The following is a 21,641-nucleotide window of genomic DNA, read 5'->3' on the forward strand; positions in this document are numbered from 1 at the left end:
ACTTTTTGATCGGTTTATTATTAGTCTTAGATTATGTGGAGTGTCTGCTGCATGAGTACTTATAAATAAGCTGTTACTATAGAAATGTAACTTATTAGAAGGAGTGTATAAATATATACGTGTTATCTGTAGCTGCACTACTGTCAGAGCTGCTGCTGTAGAAAAGGGAGATTGTGAATAAGTGATTCTCGCAGCACTGTTGCCTTCGCAGTAGATTTTTCACAAATGAACAACAAATGAACATTTTACCAATAATATCTTTAAAAAATGTACATGTAGCTTCTTCTTTACATGTTTTCAACCTTCTTCTGAACTGTAAACAATGGCCATTTTATTAATAATTCACTATTTTCTTTCTATTTTCCCCTTTCATAGGACTTAATAAATAAAACTCTAATAAAAGTCTAATAATAAAACTCTTAAAGTCATATTGCATGCATAACGTTATGTTTATTAAAAAATAAATCTTCAGTAACAAAATCTTACTGCATTCACTACATTCTGTTTTTTTTTTTTTTACTTAAGTAAAATATTTAAGTTCAACAAATAGTAAAGAGGTAAATAACGGCAGGTTTATATTAAACTCACTGAATAGAATTCTGTACATTTAGAAATTTAATTTAGTAACATGGACAATATACCAATATATAAAGGTAACATATTTAACTTAAAGTGGAAATTCTTCCCTTAATTTAAAAGCATTGTAGCATGAATTATTGTTTTCTGTGCAATATCCAGTCCTTGTGCAAAAATGGTTGGCTGTTATCCATATATATTGAAATGGATTCGACTGGACGTTTTAAATATAGTTAATGCACAGATAGTTAACATGCACTGCAACATGAATAACTGAATTGATATCCAGGGAAAAGGACAAAACTATTGTGTTATGATCTTTAAGATTTGTAAAGAGCACATTGTAATAGTATAAATGAAAATGTAAGCAATAAAAGTTTGTGGATTTCTGCTACAGATTTTCTCCTCATACACATTCACACTCGTGTAGAACAGAACTGAAATAAAAGTAACAAACATAATACAAGATTCAGTTCATTCATATCTATGAACTGCATTATCTTTAACAATAAAACCCGATGCTTACAGAAGTCCTAAGAACCCGTGCATTATTATTTTTTCTTTCTTGGTTTCTCATGATCACGACTTAAGTCTTATAAGTCTCATTAATTTGTTTTCTCTTGAGCTCCACATAACAAAAGGTGCTTTCTCATGATCTCGATATAACAGAAAGCTGTTTTCTCACGATGTAATTTTATCACGGGAAAATCTCGTGCCTTGTGAATGGGACGGGTGTTGAATGCGCGCTGGTGTCTTCGCCATCGCCATCATAAATGTAATAATTGCTTGTTGTAGAGATGGACTTTATTTCCACATTAAGAGAAAGGGGTGTAGGCCTGACAGCCATGCTGCGGGATTGCGCTAAGATTTTGCTGCCTCCAGAACAATAAAAACAACATATTTGTTTTAATGTTGTGTTTTAATGATTTAACATTAAAATTTCGCCACAGTTGAGTATCAGCGAAGAAATATTTTTATCAACCTGTTCCTGACCATTAAACACCATAAAGTTATTATTTTGGATCACACAATCTCACAACTGATGAAATACCAACCCAGAAACCAGCGTACAGAGGCTGAGTGAATGTGGTGTGGACTCTGTGGAAGGGCCTCATCGTATCAGAGACGCTGTAGAAGGACAGAGTTCCTGCACTGTGATCCACATACACTCCTATTCTGGAGGATGATGGAACTCGGAGCTCAGTCTTAATGTTGTTGTGATAAAAAGAGAGAGAAGAAGAAGAACAAAACAGACTCCAGGACTGATTGTTGCGTCCAAACAGAGACTCATCACCCCGTCCTTTCCTGCCGATTCCTTTATATGAGACTGATATGAACACGCCTCCATCACCGCTCCACTCCACCTCCCAGTAACAGCGTCCACACACACTCTCCTTACACAACACCTGAGCGAAGCATTCAAATCTCTCTGGATGATCAGAGTACTGCTGCTCTCTCTCACTGTATCTCACCACTCTGTTCTTCTCAGACAGTCTGAGGTTACGATAAGCTGTGTTTGGATCCAGAGTCAGATTACAGAAATCTAAAATTAAAAAGAGAAAAACAAAATGAACAATATGTTGGGTTTAATTCACAGAATCTGTTTATGAAGAGTGAGACAGCTGTCTGTGTGTGTACAGATATTTTAAAGGGAAAGAGACATCAGTCACTGAGGGAGAAATGGCTCAGATTTTACGTGTCTTCCACAGTGTGTGTGTGTGTGTGTGCAAGTGTGTGTGTGTTCAGATGTACATTTCAGAAAATCTTCTCTGTTTTCTGGCTCTGATGGTGAAATCATCTGCTGAACTGCTACAGCTGTGGAGAGAAATGGAAAAACAGACAAAAGTACATTAATGTTGTCTAAAAGTTGGAAACAGTTTAAGGTGATATAGTTAGTTAATTCATTTAAAATCAGTATTTCAGTTAAAGTATTTTTGTCAGTTATACAAATTGGCTTCAAAAATAAATCAGGAATAAATAATCATCTGAGCTAGTAATCATGCTAATGTAATACAGATCACGTTTTTTATTGATAGGGTATAAAGATATATGGCTGTTGCTGAGTGAGTAAAGACGACCAGTGTTGTGTTTCTCCAGCAGGAACAGCTGCTCTTACCTTGTGGAGGGATTTTGTTGAATTCCTTCTCGCAGAATTCCATGACTCTACTTTTCAGGTCTGAGAGAGAATTCCTCACTCCATCAAATGAGAGATGTTGATTGACAGTGATGTTAGATGTGTGAAAATTTGGTCTGTCATGTTGGGAAGACTGACGTCCAGATGCTAAAGTCTAGAAAAATGCAATTTATACTTAAAGATGAACAGCATGCATAAACAAAGTACTCGAAAAATTACAGTTATTCTACACTCACTGGGCAGGTGAATAGGAAACTCTCTACCACAGCTTTCATTATCAAATCAGCCAATCATGTGGCAGAATCACAATGCAAAAATCATGCAGATACCCATCAAAAGCTTCAGTTAATTTTTACATCAAACATCAGAACGGGGAAAAATGTGATCTCTGTGACCTTTCAAACCACAACAATCTTTAGATTTTGCACAGAATAGTGCAAAAAAACAAAAAACATCCAGTTCTGTGGGCAGAAGCAAGTTGTTGATGAGAGAGGTCAGAGGAGGATAGCCAGACTGGATCGAACCAACTGGAAGGTTGTGTAACAAATAACTCAGATAAAAATCCACTCTTTACAACCATGGTGAGCAGAAAAGGATCTCAGAACACACAACACACTGAAGCTTCTGTCCACAACAGCTGAAGACACATCTGGACAGTTGATGACTGGAAAAAACATTGCCGGATGAGTCCAAATTTCTGCTGTATGGGTCAGAAAATGGCATTAACAGCATGAATCCATGGAGCCAACCTGCCTTGTGTCAACACCTGCTGCTGTTGGTGTAATGATGTGGGAAGTGTTTTTTTTTTGGCACACATTGGGCCCCTTAATACGATCAAGCACAGTTTGAGAACTGAATACAATCGAGCACCCTTAGAATGCCACAGCCTCTCTGAGTGTGGTTGCTTACCACATCATTCCTTTATGGCCACAATTTACTCAACTTATAATGATTACTTCCAGCAACATAAATGTGCCAGCTAGCCATTTCAAGTCATTTCAAATTGGTTCTATGAACATGACAATGAGTTCAGTGTACTTCAGTGGCCTCCCCAGTCACCAGATCAGAATCCAGTAGAATCCACCTTTGGAATGTGTTGGAATGTGAGATTTGCACTTAGTTAGACCCCTTAATGAGAGCAATTTCTGCACAAGTGCTTTGTAGTCTCTGTCAAAAACATATCCTTATGTTAGTTCACTAGGTCAGAGATTAGCAATACCATCTAGCTGTAACCCTGTTGGGGAGGTTAGTACAGCATGAAAAGAAAACTATCAAGACAAGGGATTTTTTTCAAAGAGGCAGACTTTTTGTCTATGTTTGAAGACAGCCAGTGACTCAGCTGTTCAGACAGCCTAGGGGAAGTTCATTCCACCACCTGGGTGCCAGGACAGAGAAGAATCTTGATGCATGACTTTGTTGCACCTTGAGAGATGGTGGGTCCACATGAGCAGTACTAGAGTTTTGAAGAGAGTGTGGTGTGAAAAGTGCCTGGAGGTATGTGAGTACTAGCCCGTTTTTTGGCTTTGTAGGTGAGCAGGTGCAGGCAGCTTCAGACTCTTCTGTCACAAGACTATCCTGTCCATCCTCATGAGTCCTGGAATTTGTGACACAGCATGGCAATGGTTTGCTTCTTACCTGGAGTGGTTATATCAGCTGACGTGGCGAGGAGTCACATCTGCAACATCTTGTAAATGAATAAGAGATGAGATGACGAATGAGACTATGAAAGGCAGCTGCTTTCTTCTCTGCTGTTATAGCATCATCTTTATCCATTAGTCTAGTGGTGGAAAACTCAACAGTTCAGTGAGATTTCCAAACAGTCTTGCAATGATTTATGTATCTTCTGGTTAGGGCAATGATGCAGTCAGTCAATCCTTCATTGCTCTCTGGGACGCATCGACATGCATTCATGTTCTCACTACAAGTGTGATGTGGTCCATGTCTGAATGTGGTTTGAGTGATCGGCTCACAATGTGTCTTTGAGATGCATTTGAGCCCATTCACACCTGTACTTAGTGCTGTATACTAGTGATCCAATTACCCAAGATGCATGTTAATACCAGTTGTGAACATGGCCACAGACTCTACACTGGTGTGACACAAGGAACAGTGCTGGGTCCTCTTATGTTCTCCTTCTATACTTATGTTCTTGGTGAGGTCATATTCTCACTTGGGTTTTTAGACCACTGCTATGCTGATGACACTCAACTCATCTTCTTCTTTCCTTCCTCAGACCCTCATCACAGATCTCAGCATGTCTGGCGGACATCTTATCATGGATGGCAGCTCATGAGTTGAATCTAAATCCCCATTGCTGTATCTAAAACTCAGCTGCTGTACTTCCCCAGAGATGCATTCCCATGCCAAGATCTTGTGATCTCCATGGATATCTCTCAGATCTCACCATCTGTCACTGCACACAACTTTCTGGTAGTTCTGGACTTCTTGCCTCACATTGCTAACTGGACCAGGTGATTTAGATTTCTCCTTTACAACATTAGTAAGACTAGGCCGTTTCTATGGACAGTTGCCACTCAGGTGTTTGTTCAGACCTTTTTGTTTACTGCAACTCGATCTTGGCAGGTCTGCCGTGTCACGCTACTGTGCTATGCCATATTGGAAAGGATCATAAGACAATGCAAGTCTATTAGGAGATGCAAGTCAACTATCACAATAATCCAGATGATTCTGACATAGATACTCAGATCAGACAGACTTGTGACATTTATTGTTGTCTTAATGAGTGGCATTTTAAAGAGTGTGTGAAGAACAGCTTGCTCTGTAGATCAGACAGTGAATGTTACCTGAAGGAAATGGATGTGATCGTGTGTGTGTGTGTGTGTGTGTGTGTGTGTGTGTGTGCGTGTGTGTAGATCAGACAGTGAGTGTTACCTGAAGGAAATGGATGTGATCGTGTGTGTGTGAAAGCTCCTCCAGCTCAGTGACTCTCCTCTGAAGATCAGCAATCTCCTGCTCCAGTTGCTCCAGGAGTCGTTCAGCTCGACTCAGTTCAGCCTTCTCCTGAGCTCTGATCAGCTCCGTCACCTCCGAGCGCTTTTTCTCCATGGAGCTGATCAGCTCAGTAAAGATCCTCTCACTGTCCTCCACTGCTGTCTGTGCACTCAGCTGTTAGGAGACACACACAAGATTTAAAGCTCCTCTATCATTCCCTCTCTTACTGGGACTGTAAATGACTCGTTGTCCATGTTGTGTGTGTTTCTAGGAGCAGCTCTGTCTCTGCTCACTGCTCACCTTTATAGTGTTCACAGCCTGTTTCAGCTCCTGCACCTTCTTCTGCCTCTCCAAGACTCTCTGCTGGGATTTCATCTGCTCCACCTTTAGCTCACTCTGAGGACAAATTAATATTCCTGAGTTTATAAATTATGAGCTTGGTAGGTGCATATGTATGGCAGTTAAAGGTGCATTAAGTCAGATTTGTCTTTTTTAAGATTTTTTAATATTCTTTTATGATTCCTGCCCATGTTCATGCAGCTCCACCCTGAAGGTCTTTGGTGGCCCATTAGAGTGTTTGTAAATTCACTGACAAAAAGCATATCCAAACACAAACAAGCATTTGGACTGGAAGGCAGTTTTTCAAATGGGCTTCCTCAGTGACTTAATACACTTTGGCCAACGCTTCGGCTTAATCCATTTTCTTTTTAAAAGTAATTTCTACATATCTTCCAGTTTGTTTGTACAAGTAAGAAATTTAAAAAAATTAACTATAGCACCTTTATAGTTCATTTCATTTTACAGAGCTGTGATTGTGATTTTCTTTAGTTATTGTGCACATCTTTAATATACTGGAATGGCAACCACGGTAGAATCCAGTGTCCTTTGTATTTATTGTTTAATACAGTTTAGCCAGATTCTTTAAACACAGAACATTTAAATGTAGATGCCATTTAAAGGATGTTTCTAGGGTTTTAGGTAAGCTATTGTGTTTCTAGTACAGGTAGAGCCTATATACATGTTATGGTCATGTGGCTGACTAATGCTCAAGCATGACTTGCATGACTATGTCCTCTACAGCAAGCATTTATAATAAAAGACAAAGCAATCAGTTTGTATTAAAACGAAGTGTATGTAGCACACAGAATTTTTAGTGTGATGATCATGCGTGCAGTGTGAAGACTCGCTCAAATGTTCACTAACCGGTCTGATCAGATTACAGGTAACACTGACTGATGACCAATTTTAACACTCTTAACCATACCATAAACTTTTAGGAAGCTTTTACAATATCCTTCTGATTGAGACACACATTAAAATATTAAGAAATAAAATTAGTATGATTTAATTTTAATTTATAACTTTTAGTTCGCACCAGTTTCTCAGCTCGTTCTGCTGCAGCTGTGACGGTGTCGTGTCCTTTGTGGTTATCCATCATACACAAATAACAGATGCAGGTTTGATCAGAACGACAGTAGATCTCCTTCAGTTTGTCATGTTGAGAGCAGATCTTCTCTTGTAGTTTTGCTGAGGCTTCAGTTAATGTGTGTTTCTGAAAAACAGGAGACAGATAGTGCGGTTTCAGATGAGTTTCACAAAAGGAAGCCACACACATCAGACAGGACTTGACGGCTTTGCGTTTTCTCTCGGTGCAGAAATCACACTCCACATCTCCAGGTCCAGCGTAACAGTGAGCAGGAGAAGCAGCTTGGAGTTCAGTCTTCTTCAGTTTCTCCATCACTTCAGTCAGCATGTTGTTTCTGCGTAGAACAGGCCTTGGAGTGAAAGTGTCTCTGCACTGAGGACAGCTGTAGACGCCCTTCTGATCCTCCTGATCCCAGCAGCCATTAATACACACCTTACAGAAACTGTGACCACAGGGGATAGTCACTGGATCCTTCAGGAGATCCAGACACACTGGACATTTGAACTGGTCCTGATCTACTGAAATACTGGCCTCAGCCATTTTCCTGCACTCACACACTGAGAAAGAGAGCGAGAAGTATGCAGAAACCAGTTTAGTTTTCACTGAATGAACTTTCAGCTTCTGTATTTATATTGTGACAGAGAGAGTGGGTGGAGCTATAAAGTGTGAGGCTGTTTTGCTAACCTCCATGACTATGAGTAATATAATGTGTTATATGTTATCAGCTTCTTCAAGTTATGGTTCAGTATAAATAAAGAAATACATATAGTTAAAGTTACATATATGTTTAATCATATACATTAAACCTTGTCCTTAAATAAAAGGATTTTAATGTAGGGCTTTTCCAGTCATGTCCTGGCACTGATTCTGACTATTCCCAATTTCATAGACACTTCCTCATTCACTCCATTCCACCTTTACATCCACTCACTTTCTATAAATAAAAGCTCTTCTTGTACTGAATCAGCTTTAGCTGTACAAGTGTACAACCTCTGTCTGAAACTGCGGCATTCATTGGCACAGTTCTGTAGACAATGGCTAATCATTCTTCCCTCTGCTAGGTGTGGAGTTTTGGGACATTACTTTGGCTGTCATTGTAAAATTTGGGAACTCCTAAAAGAAGTTCAATCCTCACTCTCATTTAATACACCTCATCAGTTTTTCAGTGTTTAGTGGAGAATCTGAATTCCAGAGCAAGGTGTGTTAAATGTTAAATTAATAGTATGAAGATGGACAGCATTCCATTAACATGACACACCTGATCGGAAAAACTCATAAATCACAAGCATCTCAGACTAGAAATACTGATCCAAGGTCAGGTCTATTGCTTCATTACAATAAAACATCAAAAGAACAGAAACTTATTATAATACCAATAAAAGTAAACATTACTATTAATTATGCTTAACTAATTAAATAATGTTTTAGCTGCATTTTTAGACTTTTAATGGTAAGTGGCTGCCAAATGATGATCGGTAAGTGGGTGTGTGTTTCACATATTTGGTGTATAGGGTCAGAAAGCTGCTTCTCCAGTGTTTTTACGTCTTCGTTCTTGGAAAAAAAACAAAAAAATAAATAAATCAACACTTGATGATCCTAAAACTTGATTTGGAACAGAGTCTGTCAGGCTTTCTGAGATATACTTTATACAGGTACAAATCCATAAGAGCATTATAAACCAGTAAGAGTCTTATCCTGTAAGATTTATGGAAATAAAAGAGAAACATGTAAACAGTTTCACCTGAAAAGGTTGAATGTATTTTTCAGGTGAGTTTGTGTAAATCCTGGCACCTGTTGGTGAGTGTGTGCTGTTACAATCATGGTAGTGTCGAATGTTTATGTGTATTTGATACTTTAGTGAAGTTTAAAGCTTTTTTGGTGTTGAGATTTTAGATGCTAATTGGCTAGCTGTTTGACTAGCGTGGTGTTTATATGATGGGGTGTAGTAGCTTTACAGGGCTGCATTTTACAGTCTCTGTGAAACATAAGTATTGTGAACAGTGTGTTTTTACTATAAATAATGTGATTTAAAGATATTTCCATGAACTGACCCCTGCATTATATTCATTTATTTCACTTCTGTTCTACATGAATGTGTATGATGAGTAAATTGGTAGCAGTAGTGTTCCTTAGCTATAGACAATCTCAGAGTACAAGCACCATTAAGCTCCAAATCAACTCCATCTTTTTATTCCTTTTCCATTTTCATTTATACCTTTAAAAAGAGCTCCTTACACATCTTGAAGATTCTTGAAAATAAGTTTTTTCTTTTTCACCATAAACCTAATTAATCAATCTTATTTATCTGGGTTTTTACTTTATTTATTAACCATATTTACAACATCTAATTAAATTTTAATGTGTATGGATGACCACCAACCAGTCATTTTTGCAAGGACTGAATATTAGTCTGAATTCATAAATCAAAGGTACCATAATTAATTACAGATGTGTGTAAATTACACCAGATGAGCGCGATGTGGTTGGATATTATTCGATTTCTGATGATTGAAGTCTAGCACCACCGCTAACTCCATCCCCAACCCACAACTTTTCATCCAAGTTATGGAAATTGTTACCAATTTGCAAATGTGAGAATGTTGCTTATAATTTCAGTACAGAAAATTAGTTTTTTTTATATAATTGCAGTATAATTTTGATGAGTTAAAACTCCACACTTTCACTTCATTACTGTGTGTATCATTACTGTTTAAAAATATTTTACCTATGCTAGTGTGAATATTGCTGCACACTGACTAGTACCATGACTAATGCCATAGATAAATGTTACAGTGGTACTTTCATTTTTTTATTAGTCCATCTCCTTATTAAATGTTTATTAAGTTTATTTCATCTTTAATTATTTAATACTTTGACCCTACAACCACTGAGTGTCCCTCTCTGGTGTTTATCACCACACTGGTGGTTGAATTTAATAAGAAATAAAACAAAACAGTAATAATGAACATTTTTTAATCTCTCGATCTCACAAGACTGATATTTATTACTAATAAAGTTGTGTTTTATTTTGTTATTTATTTCCACAATGCTTAGAGAAACAATATTACTAACAATATGACATGAATCTCTGAGTTGCACAGGGTTTCCACACAAGTGAAGATATTCATTTAGAAATCATTAACGAAATAAAGTACATTATTTGATCTTTAAGAGGCTTAAAACAGAATAATTTCATATGTAATAGCTTTTGTGATATCCCAAGAATTTGATTTAGTTACAGCAGTTATTAAAGAAAACTTGTTCTAATCTAGATGTTTCATTAAGTACAGCAGTGTAAGTGATGATCCTACAGTCTAAAATCAATGTGTAATATAAGTGTTTTTTTTAATGAGCTACTTGTACAAACACTTCCTCATTGTATTCATCAGGCTTCCTGCATTTCCAGTTAATTCATTACACTTGTTATTGCCATAGTTTACGTTGGTCTCTTGTGACCTTCATCAGTATGTTCATATCAATATGTTTAATAATAATAATAATAATAATATAATAATAATAATATTTCAGCATGTTTCTTGTTAGGTGTCAAGATGTTTCTTAAATCCCGTGCCTTTGTGTCCCACACACTGGTCCATGGTGTTGAATTAATTTTGCCTCATTTGGCTGCATGTAGCCATTTTATTAATGGTGCAATGACGTTGCACTTTTTTGCCGGTCTTCTCTGACCTTCTGTGGTTTTGGTTCAGCCAGCTAATTTGTGTGAAATGTCTGCTACAGACTTTCATATGGGTAGAAATGGTGAAATGGTTGCAGCGTAGGTTTGCTAACCATCATCTCCGAAGATCAGTCTGAGCTGGGAAGCTGTGGAAGTTTAAAGCTCTTACATTTTGAAGCTGCTGTGCAGAGAGGGACACAGCAGTGCTCATTATACTTCTTCAGTACAGCGGCCATTCATTCTGATCGTGTTACGAAAGAAAAACAGTACTGATGAATGTAACCAGGGCTGCTGGAGACACAAGAACCGCACAATTTCAAAACGTAAACTTAAATTTCAAAACACAGCCCTGAGTGCAAGTAGCCCATTGAAGATCAATGAGGAAATGTGCATGATTTTTTTTTTTTATCGACCTGTTACTCACCATAAAATACCACAGACATGTTATTCTGAATCGCACAATCTTGCTTTTGAAAATAAACCAACTCCAATCCCAGCGTACAGAGGCTGAGTGAATGTGGTGTGGACTCTGTGGAGGAGCTTCATCGTGTCAGAGACGCTGTAGAAGGACAGAGTTCCTGCACTGTGATCCACATACACTCCTATTCTGGAGGATGATGGACCTCTGAGCTTAGTGTTAATGTTGTTGTGCCAGAAAGAGAGAGAAGAAGAAGAAGAAGAACACTCCAGACTCCAGGACTGATTGTTACGTCCAAACCTGCACTCATCACCCTTTCCTTTCCTGCTGATGTCTTTATATGAGACTGATATGGACACAACACCTAACATACTGCTCCACTCCACCTCCCAGTAACAGCGTCCACACACACTCTCCTTACACAACACCTGAGGCCAGGAGTCAAATCTCTCTGGATGATCAGAGTACTGCTGCTCTCTCTCACTGTATCTCACCGCTCTGTTCTTCTCAGACAGTCTGAGGTTACGGTGTGCCGTGTTGGGATCCAGAGTCAGATAACGGAAATCTGAAATAAAAGAGAAAACAAAGTGAAAAATATGAACACATTTAATTCACAGGATATATTTATGTGAAGACTGTGACAGCTGTCTGTGTGTGTACAGATATTTCAAATCATTTTACCAGAGGCCAAAAAAATGGAATTTCTGCCTGTTTTGGGGTTCCCGTGTTCAGCATTGAATTTATTTGTGATGTCAGCATTGTGTTTATGGGACCCTAAAAGTTGTAAACATTTGACATTTCAAACATCTCACATCCACGTCTTTGATAATAAACACACCCTTCCTCTCTTCACCTGTCTTTACACAGCACTGAATCAAACTCTGAATCAAATGAATCAAAACTCAGGTAATACAAGCTGTTCAAAAGAGCTGAATCATTTAAGTGAGTCCTAACGCACATGGACGCTCCTAGCAGACAGTTTACCGAAGCATTCCGAAGATTTCATAACAGGGACCGGGGTCTGCTTCATGATGATTGGCAGAGACGTAGGGAGGGGATGACGCTGGAGCTGCAGCTTAATCAGCTTCATGGCAATGGAGAACTCCAAACGATCCATCTTTCCATCCTCCCCCATGTCAGCCAACTCCCTGAGAGAGAGAGAGAGAGAGAGAGAGAGAGAGAGAACAGGGACAGAGAGTGAGAGACAAGATGGAGAGAGAGGGATAGAGGCAGAGACAGAGAGACAGACAGGGATGGACAGAGAGAGGGACAAAGAGAGAGAGAGAGAGACATATAGGTTACATGAATTATATAATAGTCCTGATTTAACACACATCTAAGGCTATAATTCTACTTCCTGTGGGAGTAATTCTACATCCCGTTTGAAGACAGCAAATTTATTTCAGACAGTATACCACAGACAGGAAGTGATTACAATACAAATCCTCTACCCAGCACATACACACACTCAAACTCAAACACTCACTGTCTCCTGTGTCTCAAATACACAATCAACCTAGTCACATACTTACATTTAATGTAGACTTCGTAATAAACGTGTGTGTGTGTGTGTGTGTGTGTGTGTGAAATTTATCACATCAGAGTTATTCAGTCTTTCAATCTGTGGATTAATTACACAACTGTACACGTCATGTCTTCAAAAGATTAGAGATAACTGGTAAGTCTCTTTATGTTTAATGTTAAAACTTATTCATTGATGCATTATTTATTAAATTTGTGTTTAAATCTGTTCGACACTGAGCAGTGGTACAGAGGAAGTTCATTTATTTACAAAAATTAACTACATTTTTTTACAAGTTACTTGTGTTTTAACTATCGTCCTCTTGATATATAGACAAATCTTTCCTTTCCTTCTGCAGACAACTACATGACTTCTACCCAAATTGTGAAGTTTGAAACAGGAAGTGACATCACTGCTTCAGCTAATCAGTTTATTGCCAGTCGCGTGGTGCAGACTGAACCCGAGAGCTTCGACACTCGACCGAGTGTCCTGAACACACCGTGTGCGAGGTGAGAAAATGTCCCCAGGCATTAATCACTGTCCGTCCATATTCTGGATAAACAGCCTAAATAAATAATGCAAATACTAAATAATGCAGGGAGACAGGAAGTGTGTGTGCAATGCGGGAATATTGTGGATCAGCCGCACACAATTTATTTATTTTTAATATTTAAAAAAGCGTGCTGCCACAGCTTTCCTATTTCTAAAAACATTTTACAGACTTAAGTCCCTGTACTTCATTACTACAATTAATAATCTGTAATTAGTCTCAGTATAATTCAAATTAATACTTGTACACTCCATATGTAGCTGCATCATACCACCCAAATCTGATTATTTTCCTATAACAGCACGTCCCGCAGTGTTTTATTCCTGTTACACCACAGCTATTTACCATCGATATCAATTTTACATTAATTAAAGAACGACACATCACACTTTTTATCAGTTTAGAGTTAAATCTAATGTTATGGAACGTCAACAAAACAAGTTGGTTCCTGTTATTATTTACTGGTACCAGCTATAAACAGTCGTTCCCTCACCAGCCTCTCTTTTTTTCTCTCTTTTGAAGTTAGTAAAAAAAAAAAAAAAAAAACGCAGCTTGTCCTGTTATCGAGAAACCAGGAAGTGTACATAAGACAAAACTCCAGCTGTGTTCTAAGGCTAGAAAAAAATTTCTGCTAGATTTAGTGAAATGTATTTGTGTTTGTGTGTGTGTGTGTGTGTGTTCTTACCAGATCTTAGCCAGTATTGAAACAGGAAGTCCAGACTGCAGAAAAAACTTGCGCACTTGAACTCCTACACAGTTGACACACACACACACACAGGTCTAGGGTTTGCATATTTTAAAAATTCACACTGCAGTTTTTAAGATCTTTATCTTCTACTTTTAGTCATCTAACATCTAGTGACAATTAACGTTTAGGGGGTGTACACTTACCTGACACGTATCCCAGTGTGTGAGTAAATAAATCAAACTGTTTATCATGCTCTTCTCTCTCTTCTGGGGTTATGGCCCAAATATTAAACTCACCTGAGACGGAGAGAAAGTTAATCATTATAAATCTCACACAGGTGTTTATTTGAGGTGTGTTTAACATACACACACAACACACAGTAGTGGAGTAAAAGCAGACACTCAGGGTTTTAAGAATTTGTAGTTTTTCATAAGTATTTCTCTTTTTCACCTAGCCTATATTATTACATTATATTTAAATATTATAATTTTATTGTGGCAGTTTTTTACGGTGTCAAAAAATCTTTCCTCCTTCCCCTTTCCCATCGCACTGCTCACCTGCAGCTAAACATAGAGTTAAGATACTCTACACACAGAAACCCAACAGTGTTCTTATTAATCTTATAACAGACTTGTGGTGATAAATGAATTCATTTGTTAATACTGATTGAAAATGTCGAAGAAGATGATTTCCATTCTGCTGGTGTAGTGGAACGCCAGTGTACTGTGAGAAAGGGTTAAAGGGTAAATAAAATCAATCACAGAGGGAGAAAAGGTTCAGCTTTAGGTGATTTATACATACATTTCAGAAAATCTCCTTTTCTTTTTGGCTCTGAGGGTAAAATCTGAACGTCCTCAACTGTAGAGACAGAAATAAAATGGTCCAATGGTAAAACCCCTAAAATCAGACATTAATGTAAATCATCACTTGTGTGTAGATCAGAAATGTGTTTAGGTCACGTGTCTGACTTCAGTCTTGAAGCACCAGAGTGCAGAGTTTCTCAGCTCTAACACAAACTCATTCACATCAGCAGTTCATCATCAAGACTTAAATCAGGTGTGTTAAAAACTCTAAACTGTGCAGAGCTTTGGTGCTCAGGAACGAAGACTGACACCTCGACATCACTCTGTCACTGAACGAGTAAAGACATCCATCACTGTGTTTCTCCATCAGGAACAGCTCCTCTTACCTTGTGGAGGGATTTTACTGAATTCCTCCTCACAGAATTCCTCAAGTCTCTTCTTCAGGTCTGAAAGAGAATTCCTCACTCCATCAAATGAGAGATGTTGATGGAAAGCGATGCCGGATGCGTGAAAATCTGGTCTATCGTGTGTGGGAGACTGACGTCCAGAAGCTAAAGCCTACAAAAGGAATTTTAAATTAAAACAATGGTAAACAGCACACATAAACAAAGTTAGACAATTAGCCTCTTGTTTGTAGATCAGACAGTGAGTGTTACCTGGAGGAAATGGATGTCATCAAGTGTGTGTGAAAGCTGCTCCAGCTCAGTGACTCTCCTCTGAAGATCAGCAATCTCCTGCTCCAGTTGCTCCAGGAGTCGTTCAGCTCGACTCAGTTCAGCCTTCTCCTGAGCTCTGATCAGCTCCGTCACCTCCGAGCGCTTTTTCTCCATGGAGCTGATCAGCTCAGTAAAGATCCTCTCACTGTCCTCCACTGCTGTCTGTGCACTCAGCTGTTAGGAGACACACACACAAACACACACACACACACACACACACACAAGATTTAAAGCTCCTCTATCATTCCCTCTCTTACTGGGACTGTAAACTACTCGTTGTCCATGTTGTGTGTGTTTCTAGGAGCAGCTCTGTCTCTGCTCACTGCTCACCTTTATAGTGTTCACAGCCTGTTTCAGCTCCTGCACCTTCTTCTGCTTCTCCTGGATTCTCTCCTGGGATTTCATCTGCTCCTCCTTTAACTCACTCTGAGGACAAATCAAAGATATACTTAAGTTAGAATTGATTGTGTCATGTAGTTGTAATCTGGATGTGAGATATGAAATTCATTGGATAAGGCATGAAGTGATCCAATTAATAATCTTCTTGAACGTAATCACAGCCAGAAGGAGAGTAGATGATTGAAGGCTGAGACTTGAGTTAGTGTGGTATTAGGGTGAGTGGGATATCCTTGTTGACTGTGAAAGCTTGATTGTCAGTTAAAGTATCTCTGCCTGACCATTCAAGCCCCGAAAGGTCAGCGAGGATGACCCACATATTGAACATTTCTGCAGGAGATCATTGCTGTAGATGGCATCTGAAGATGTGAGTAGCAAAAGTGGTCAATGAAGTCATTGAGGAGAAGGGGGAGAGGACATGCAGAGCACCTCTGGTCCTAGAGGTGAAAGTGATTTAAACCACAGTGAGCAAGCCTGAGGCAACAGAGGCAAAGTAAAACTCCTTTGGATGAAACTATGAGGAGGAAGCCTTGGGAGGAAACTGCTCTGCCTACCACTGGAAACTGTCTTAACAATTAGGGCTGAGTGGATAATATTAGTAAGGATAATTGTCAGGATTAGTCAGGATAACTGAGTAAGGATAATATTCTATTTGTGGCTGGGATCAATATAGTTTTAACTGCCAGTATGAGTATGGGTGGAGAGGAGGGTGTTACTCATGCTGAGTGGTTGCTTGATGAGGATATTTCAGGAGATTAATGCTCCTGGTTGGTTTCTAGTACTAGTAGTAGTAGGGCCTGCACGGGATCCTGAGTCTGTAGACTTGAGGGTTCTTATACCAGGAGTGTGTATTTTTCTTTTGTGGGATGTGTATAAGCAAGTAGCACAGAGGGAGCAGAGCAGGTGGACCAGCAGTTGTGTGAGTTTGAGGGAGAGTCTTAATAGGGGCAGTGGATTAGGATAAGTAAAGAGGGACGGGTTGGGATGATTAGGGGAAGGGTTAGGGCTGGGATAGTTGAGGGAGTAGTTTGGGATGAATGAGTGAGATTGGGTTGGAGTGAATAGAGAAGGATAATGATGTTGCCATTTAGAAAAAGAGGCTGTGATACTAGCTAGCATGGAAGAGAAAGGCTGTTGACCATGAGGGAGACCGAGTGGTTGCATCTGTGATCATTGGGAGAGAGAGTGTCTGCCTTGCTTCAGAGAAAAAAAGCATGTGTGATCCTTCAGAGAGAGAGAGAGAGAGACAGAGAAAGGACATTTATGATACTACAGAGAGAAGGCAAAAATGACATCTGTAATGCTTCAGACAGAGAGAGAGCATGTCTGCAATGTGTTTAGCCTGTGAATATCTGATAGCCTGTAAAAATGGAATTTGGTTTTATGAATGTCAACTGGAACTGAAGGATTCTCTGTGCTCTTCTTCCAGTTGGCCAGCTGATACAAGGTTAGCTAGCTACCGAACTATGGATGACCTCTAGATGTGGTACTTAAGATGACTTTGTGTTTTTGGGCATGGGTGGGAGGTGGGGCCAAAAAATTGCCCGTTAAGCTGTAAAATGGCTGGATGATAGTGTGATGACTTGGATGCCTGCCGGAGAACGCCTGAAGTCCAGAGGACTGGGAGGTGGAGATCAGCTCCAGTCTTCACTCTCCTCAATTAACTGCACCCATCTCTTGTTTAGGACTGTCTGGTAAAGTGCTGTCTGCACGGAGCTGTGCAGCCAGGTAGCTCAGGGAGTGACTCGGCTGGGTTACAGCAGTAGCAGCGCGGGGACAGCCAGCAGGAGAACAATGGAGAGCCAGAGACGGGAGTAAATGACTCTCAGAGCAGCGACACACCGGGGTCAGAGTTGAAAGAGGTCAGTGATGAACACAACAGCAACACTGAAACAAACACTGTACCAAGTTATAACACTAATACCCGTGCCAATGCTGACACTGAAATTAATACCGCTGACACCAAAGATAGCATTAGCGTTAAACCCGATGCCACTACAGGCGCTAGCGTAGTGCTAGCAGCGACCCCATCCCTAATGTCTGCACTGAGGATGATTCTGACCCTGTACAACAGCAGCACAAGAACCCACAGGCACTGAGTAACACTGACGAGGCACAGGACACTACAGTAAAGCTGAGAACTGAAAGAAAGGAGAAGAGGAACATTGCTAAACCATCAACAAAATCAAAAACTGCAGTGAATCAGTGAATGTTATGATGCAGGAGAATGAAGGATCAGAGTGCAGCACAGGCGCTACAGGAGGAGATCAGCTCACACATATGGAGGATGGAGAGATTGGACAAACAGCCTGAGGATCTGTACACCACAGCACAGATTAACCCCTTTTTAGAACTAATAAAAAGAAAAGGAATGTACCACTTTCCAGCTACTTCCTCAATAAGGGAAAATTTGTTAGATCAGCACAACATGCCACAAGAAATGAATATTTAAGAGTGCTCTCACCATGGAGAAGATTCGCACTCAGACAATGGACATCAGCGGCACGGAAGACTCTTTAAACTGGACTATGGACTTTCTTATGGATTTCTAAAGTGAAATCAAAATAATACTGAAGGGGTTTTGGACTTATTTTGGGCGGGAGGGGAGGTCTGAGGGTGTTTTAAAACATGTACATGTGTGAAACTGATGCATTAAAAACACGTAAAGTCTCTCTGTCTCTCTCTCTCACTCTCTCTCTCTCTCTAACTGAACTCATATACCTCACCCTGTCACAGATGGGTGTTGGCTGCACAAACACTTATGGACCAGTCTGAAAGGATTTTGGCTAACATAATTGAGGACAAACAGTCTTTTAACCAGAACACTCAAAAATATAATAAGTAAAATTAAAAATTAAAGTTTAAATACTGACCAAAGCAGCTGATTCTAGATAGGAAATATAATTAGGATGAGTTCAGTCTAAACTGGTTTCTAATTCTCACCTGTTTCTCAGCTCTTTCTGCTGTGGCTGTGACGGTGTCGTGTCCTTTGTGATTATCCATCATACACAAATAACAGATGCAGGTTTGATCAGTACGACAGTAGATCTCAATCAGCTTGTTATGTTCAGAGCAGATCTTCTCTTGTAGTTCTGCTGAGGCTTCAATTAATGTGTGTTTCTTTAAACCAGAAATTTCCAGATGAGGTTTCAGATGAGTTTCACAAAATGAAGTCAAACACATCAGACAGGACTTGACGGCTTTGTTTTTTCTCCCGGTGCAGAAATCACACTCCACATCTCCAGGTCCAGCGTAACAGTGAGCAGGAGAAGCAGCTTGGAGTTCAGTCTTCTTCAGTTTCTCCACCACTTCAGTCAGCATGTTGTTTCTGTGTAGAACAGGCCTTGGAGTGAAAGTGTGTCTGCACTGAGGACAGCTGTAGACGCCCTTCTGATCCTCCTGATCCCAGCAGCCATTAATACACTCCTTACAGAAACTGTGACCACAGGGGAGAGTCACCGGATCCTTCAGGAGATCCAGACACACTGGACAGCTGAACTGGTCCTGATCTACTGAAATACTGGCCTCAGCCATTTTCCTGCACTCACACACTGAGAGAGCGAACAGCACACAGAGATCAGTTTCGTTTTCTCTGAAATCTGTATGCGTGGTTCCTGTTTCATCATTGGAGAAAAAAAACAAAGGGGCGGAGAGAGAGAGAGAGAGAGAGAGAGAGACAGAGAGAGACAGAGAGAGGAGCAACAGCCTAAAGATATACCTTTAATAATTCACCAAATTTTATGTTTTATTAAAACATGATAGAAAGCATTTTAACAAATATTTTTAAAATGTTTTCCATGCCCTAAAATTCTATATACCTTTCTGATAATGTCCTTTAAAGAGTATTTAAGTTCAGTGGTTCTCAAAATGGGGCCTTGATGTATATCCATGAAAATATTGCTTTTTATTTTTATATTTTTTACATGATATATAAACTTGGTGCATATATTGAACATACTTGTACGTATATGTACGAAACTCACATTGTTCTCATCGACCTGAACAACTTTCGCACTGACAATCATTAGCTCCGCCCAACAGGAAGTCGGCCATTGGATTCTGTGAAAAGTGCATACTGTGAACTTTTAAATACTTCTCCTAGGGGATTCATGTGATTGTCACCAAACCTGATCAACATTATGCCAAGACATTGAGGATGCTAAATTGCGAAGGGATTTTGATATAACGAACAGTTTCGCCATGGCGAGGGAATAAATTTATGGCAAAAAAAGGGAAGTGTCTGATATCTTCAAAGTGCATTGTTTGATATAGAACAAATTTGAGCTGTATGTTTGGTCACGGGGGCTAAGCATACGGAATTGACTATTTTGACTCACGGTCATAGCGCCACCAACTGGCAGCAGGAAGTGTGTGACTTAAAACAGGCTTTTAAATAGTCTTCTTATATTTACCCGAATCGCCTCAAATTTGGTCAGAGTAATGTGGAGGCTGATGTAAAATTGCGAAAGGATTCTTGATATCTTAAATAGTGTTGCCATGGTAAGGCAGCGAACATTTATACTCTTTTTGACTGTTTTGAGGCTCTTAACAGGCTTAAAATTTCATGAAAGCTGGCACACGTCAGAGTTGTCAGCTGTTAGGTGTAGGCAAAACCTAAGACATGGGCGTGAAGGGGGGATCTGTAGCGCCCCCTTTTGACTAAAGTGGTGGGGTCAGTTTCACCCACAGTCACCAAACTCGGTACATGTATTGTTCTCATCAAGCCGGACAACTTTCAGAATGACAGGCATTAGCTCCGCCCAACAGGAAGTAGGTCATTTTGGATTTAATGTGGATTTTTTTGAAAATTGCATGCTCTGAATACTCCTCCAAATGTGGAAAACTCAAAAACTATCAAAAATATTGACACCTTTAAACAATATAGCGATCACAACCCTTAGCAATCAACCCTCAAGAGACAGAGGCCAATTTACTCAAACAGCAAATATATACAGAACAAGAGCTACGATCAAATATCGTTTCCTCAGGAACCATTAGTCCTACGGAGCTGAAATTTTGTACAGTGCATTTCTGTGCTAATCTGTAATTTTGATGATGACCTGATTACTTAAACATGACTGCCACCAGCCAATCAGATTTCAGCAGGCATTTGATAGGGATAACACTGACCTAAAGTCAAGAAACTCGAATGCTAGGCTCCTCTAGGGACGCATTAGTAAGCCATGCAAATTGGCCTCTAAGGGCTTTTTTTTTTTTTTTTTTACATTCATCCCTGGAAAAAAACATTAATTGTGAAAGTTCTTTTTCCTCCTAATCCTTTGTCTGAATAATCCTTTTGGACCGTTTAGTCACACTTTACTTATACTTACTTATACACTTATACTTTAATGAAGGAAAAGAAAATGTAAAATTGTGACCATGTGCTCTTTCACATTGGATTTTGTTTAGCAGCATCAGGTTTAGAGACGTGTTAATGATATAATTATCTAAACATTTACTTAGTGCTGCCCCATGTCCTTTCACGCTGGGGTAATTTCTGTGATGTATACACACATTTGGTAAAGATTTGTTTACCTTTTTGACATATTGATGAGTTTTATGAGGTAGTTTTCAGCCCTATGTGTCCCTTAAACATTTTTTTTTTTTGCCTTTTGGTTCATTTAATTGTGTGTGGTGTGAAAACAAATAAACTACATAGCAAAAGAATCAATTTCATTCTGATTCAGGCTCGACAAATGGACTAATATGTGTAGCGTCCTAATATAGCATCCTAAAAGTCGATACACACTTCATTCATACCCAGTGAAAATACAACACACAGTG

General features: G+C 39.3%; 1 protein-coding gene across 1 annotated transcript; it reads right to left on the reverse strand.

Moving 5' to 3' along the window:
• Positions 1-408: 408 nt before the first annotated feature.
• On the reverse strand, positions 409-19,526 carry LOC113536849 (uncharacterized). Its single transcript, XM_053231616.1, has 16 exons — positions 18,801-19,526; positions 15,792-15,887; positions 15,402-15,635; positions 15,132-15,303; positions 14,744-14,800; positions 14,146-14,238; positions 13,940-14,003; positions 12,167-12,330; positions 11,864-11,956; positions 11,212-11,747; positions 7,038-7,709; positions 5,963-6,058; positions 5,603-5,836; positions 2,693-2,864; positions 2,329-2,391; positions 409-2,119 (listed from the first exon to the last, which is right to left on the reverse strand). The coding sequence occupies exons 1-16, from the start codon at positions 19,389-19,391 to the stop codon at positions 1,590-1,592; spliced, it is 3,867 nt and encodes a 1,288-aa protein (XP_053087591.1). The 5' UTR covers positions 19,392-19,526; the 3' UTR covers positions 409-1,589.
• Positions 19,527-21,641: the final 2,115 nt, after the last annotated feature.

Source organism: Pangasianodon hypophthalmus, chromosome 30, assembly GCF_027358585.1.
Source record: "Pangasianodon hypophthalmus isolate fPanHyp1 chromosome 30, fPanHyp1.pri, whole genome shotgun sequence".
Lineage (NCBI taxonomy): Eukaryota > Metazoa > Chordata > Actinopteri > Siluriformes > Pangasiidae > Pangasianodon > Pangasianodon hypophthalmus.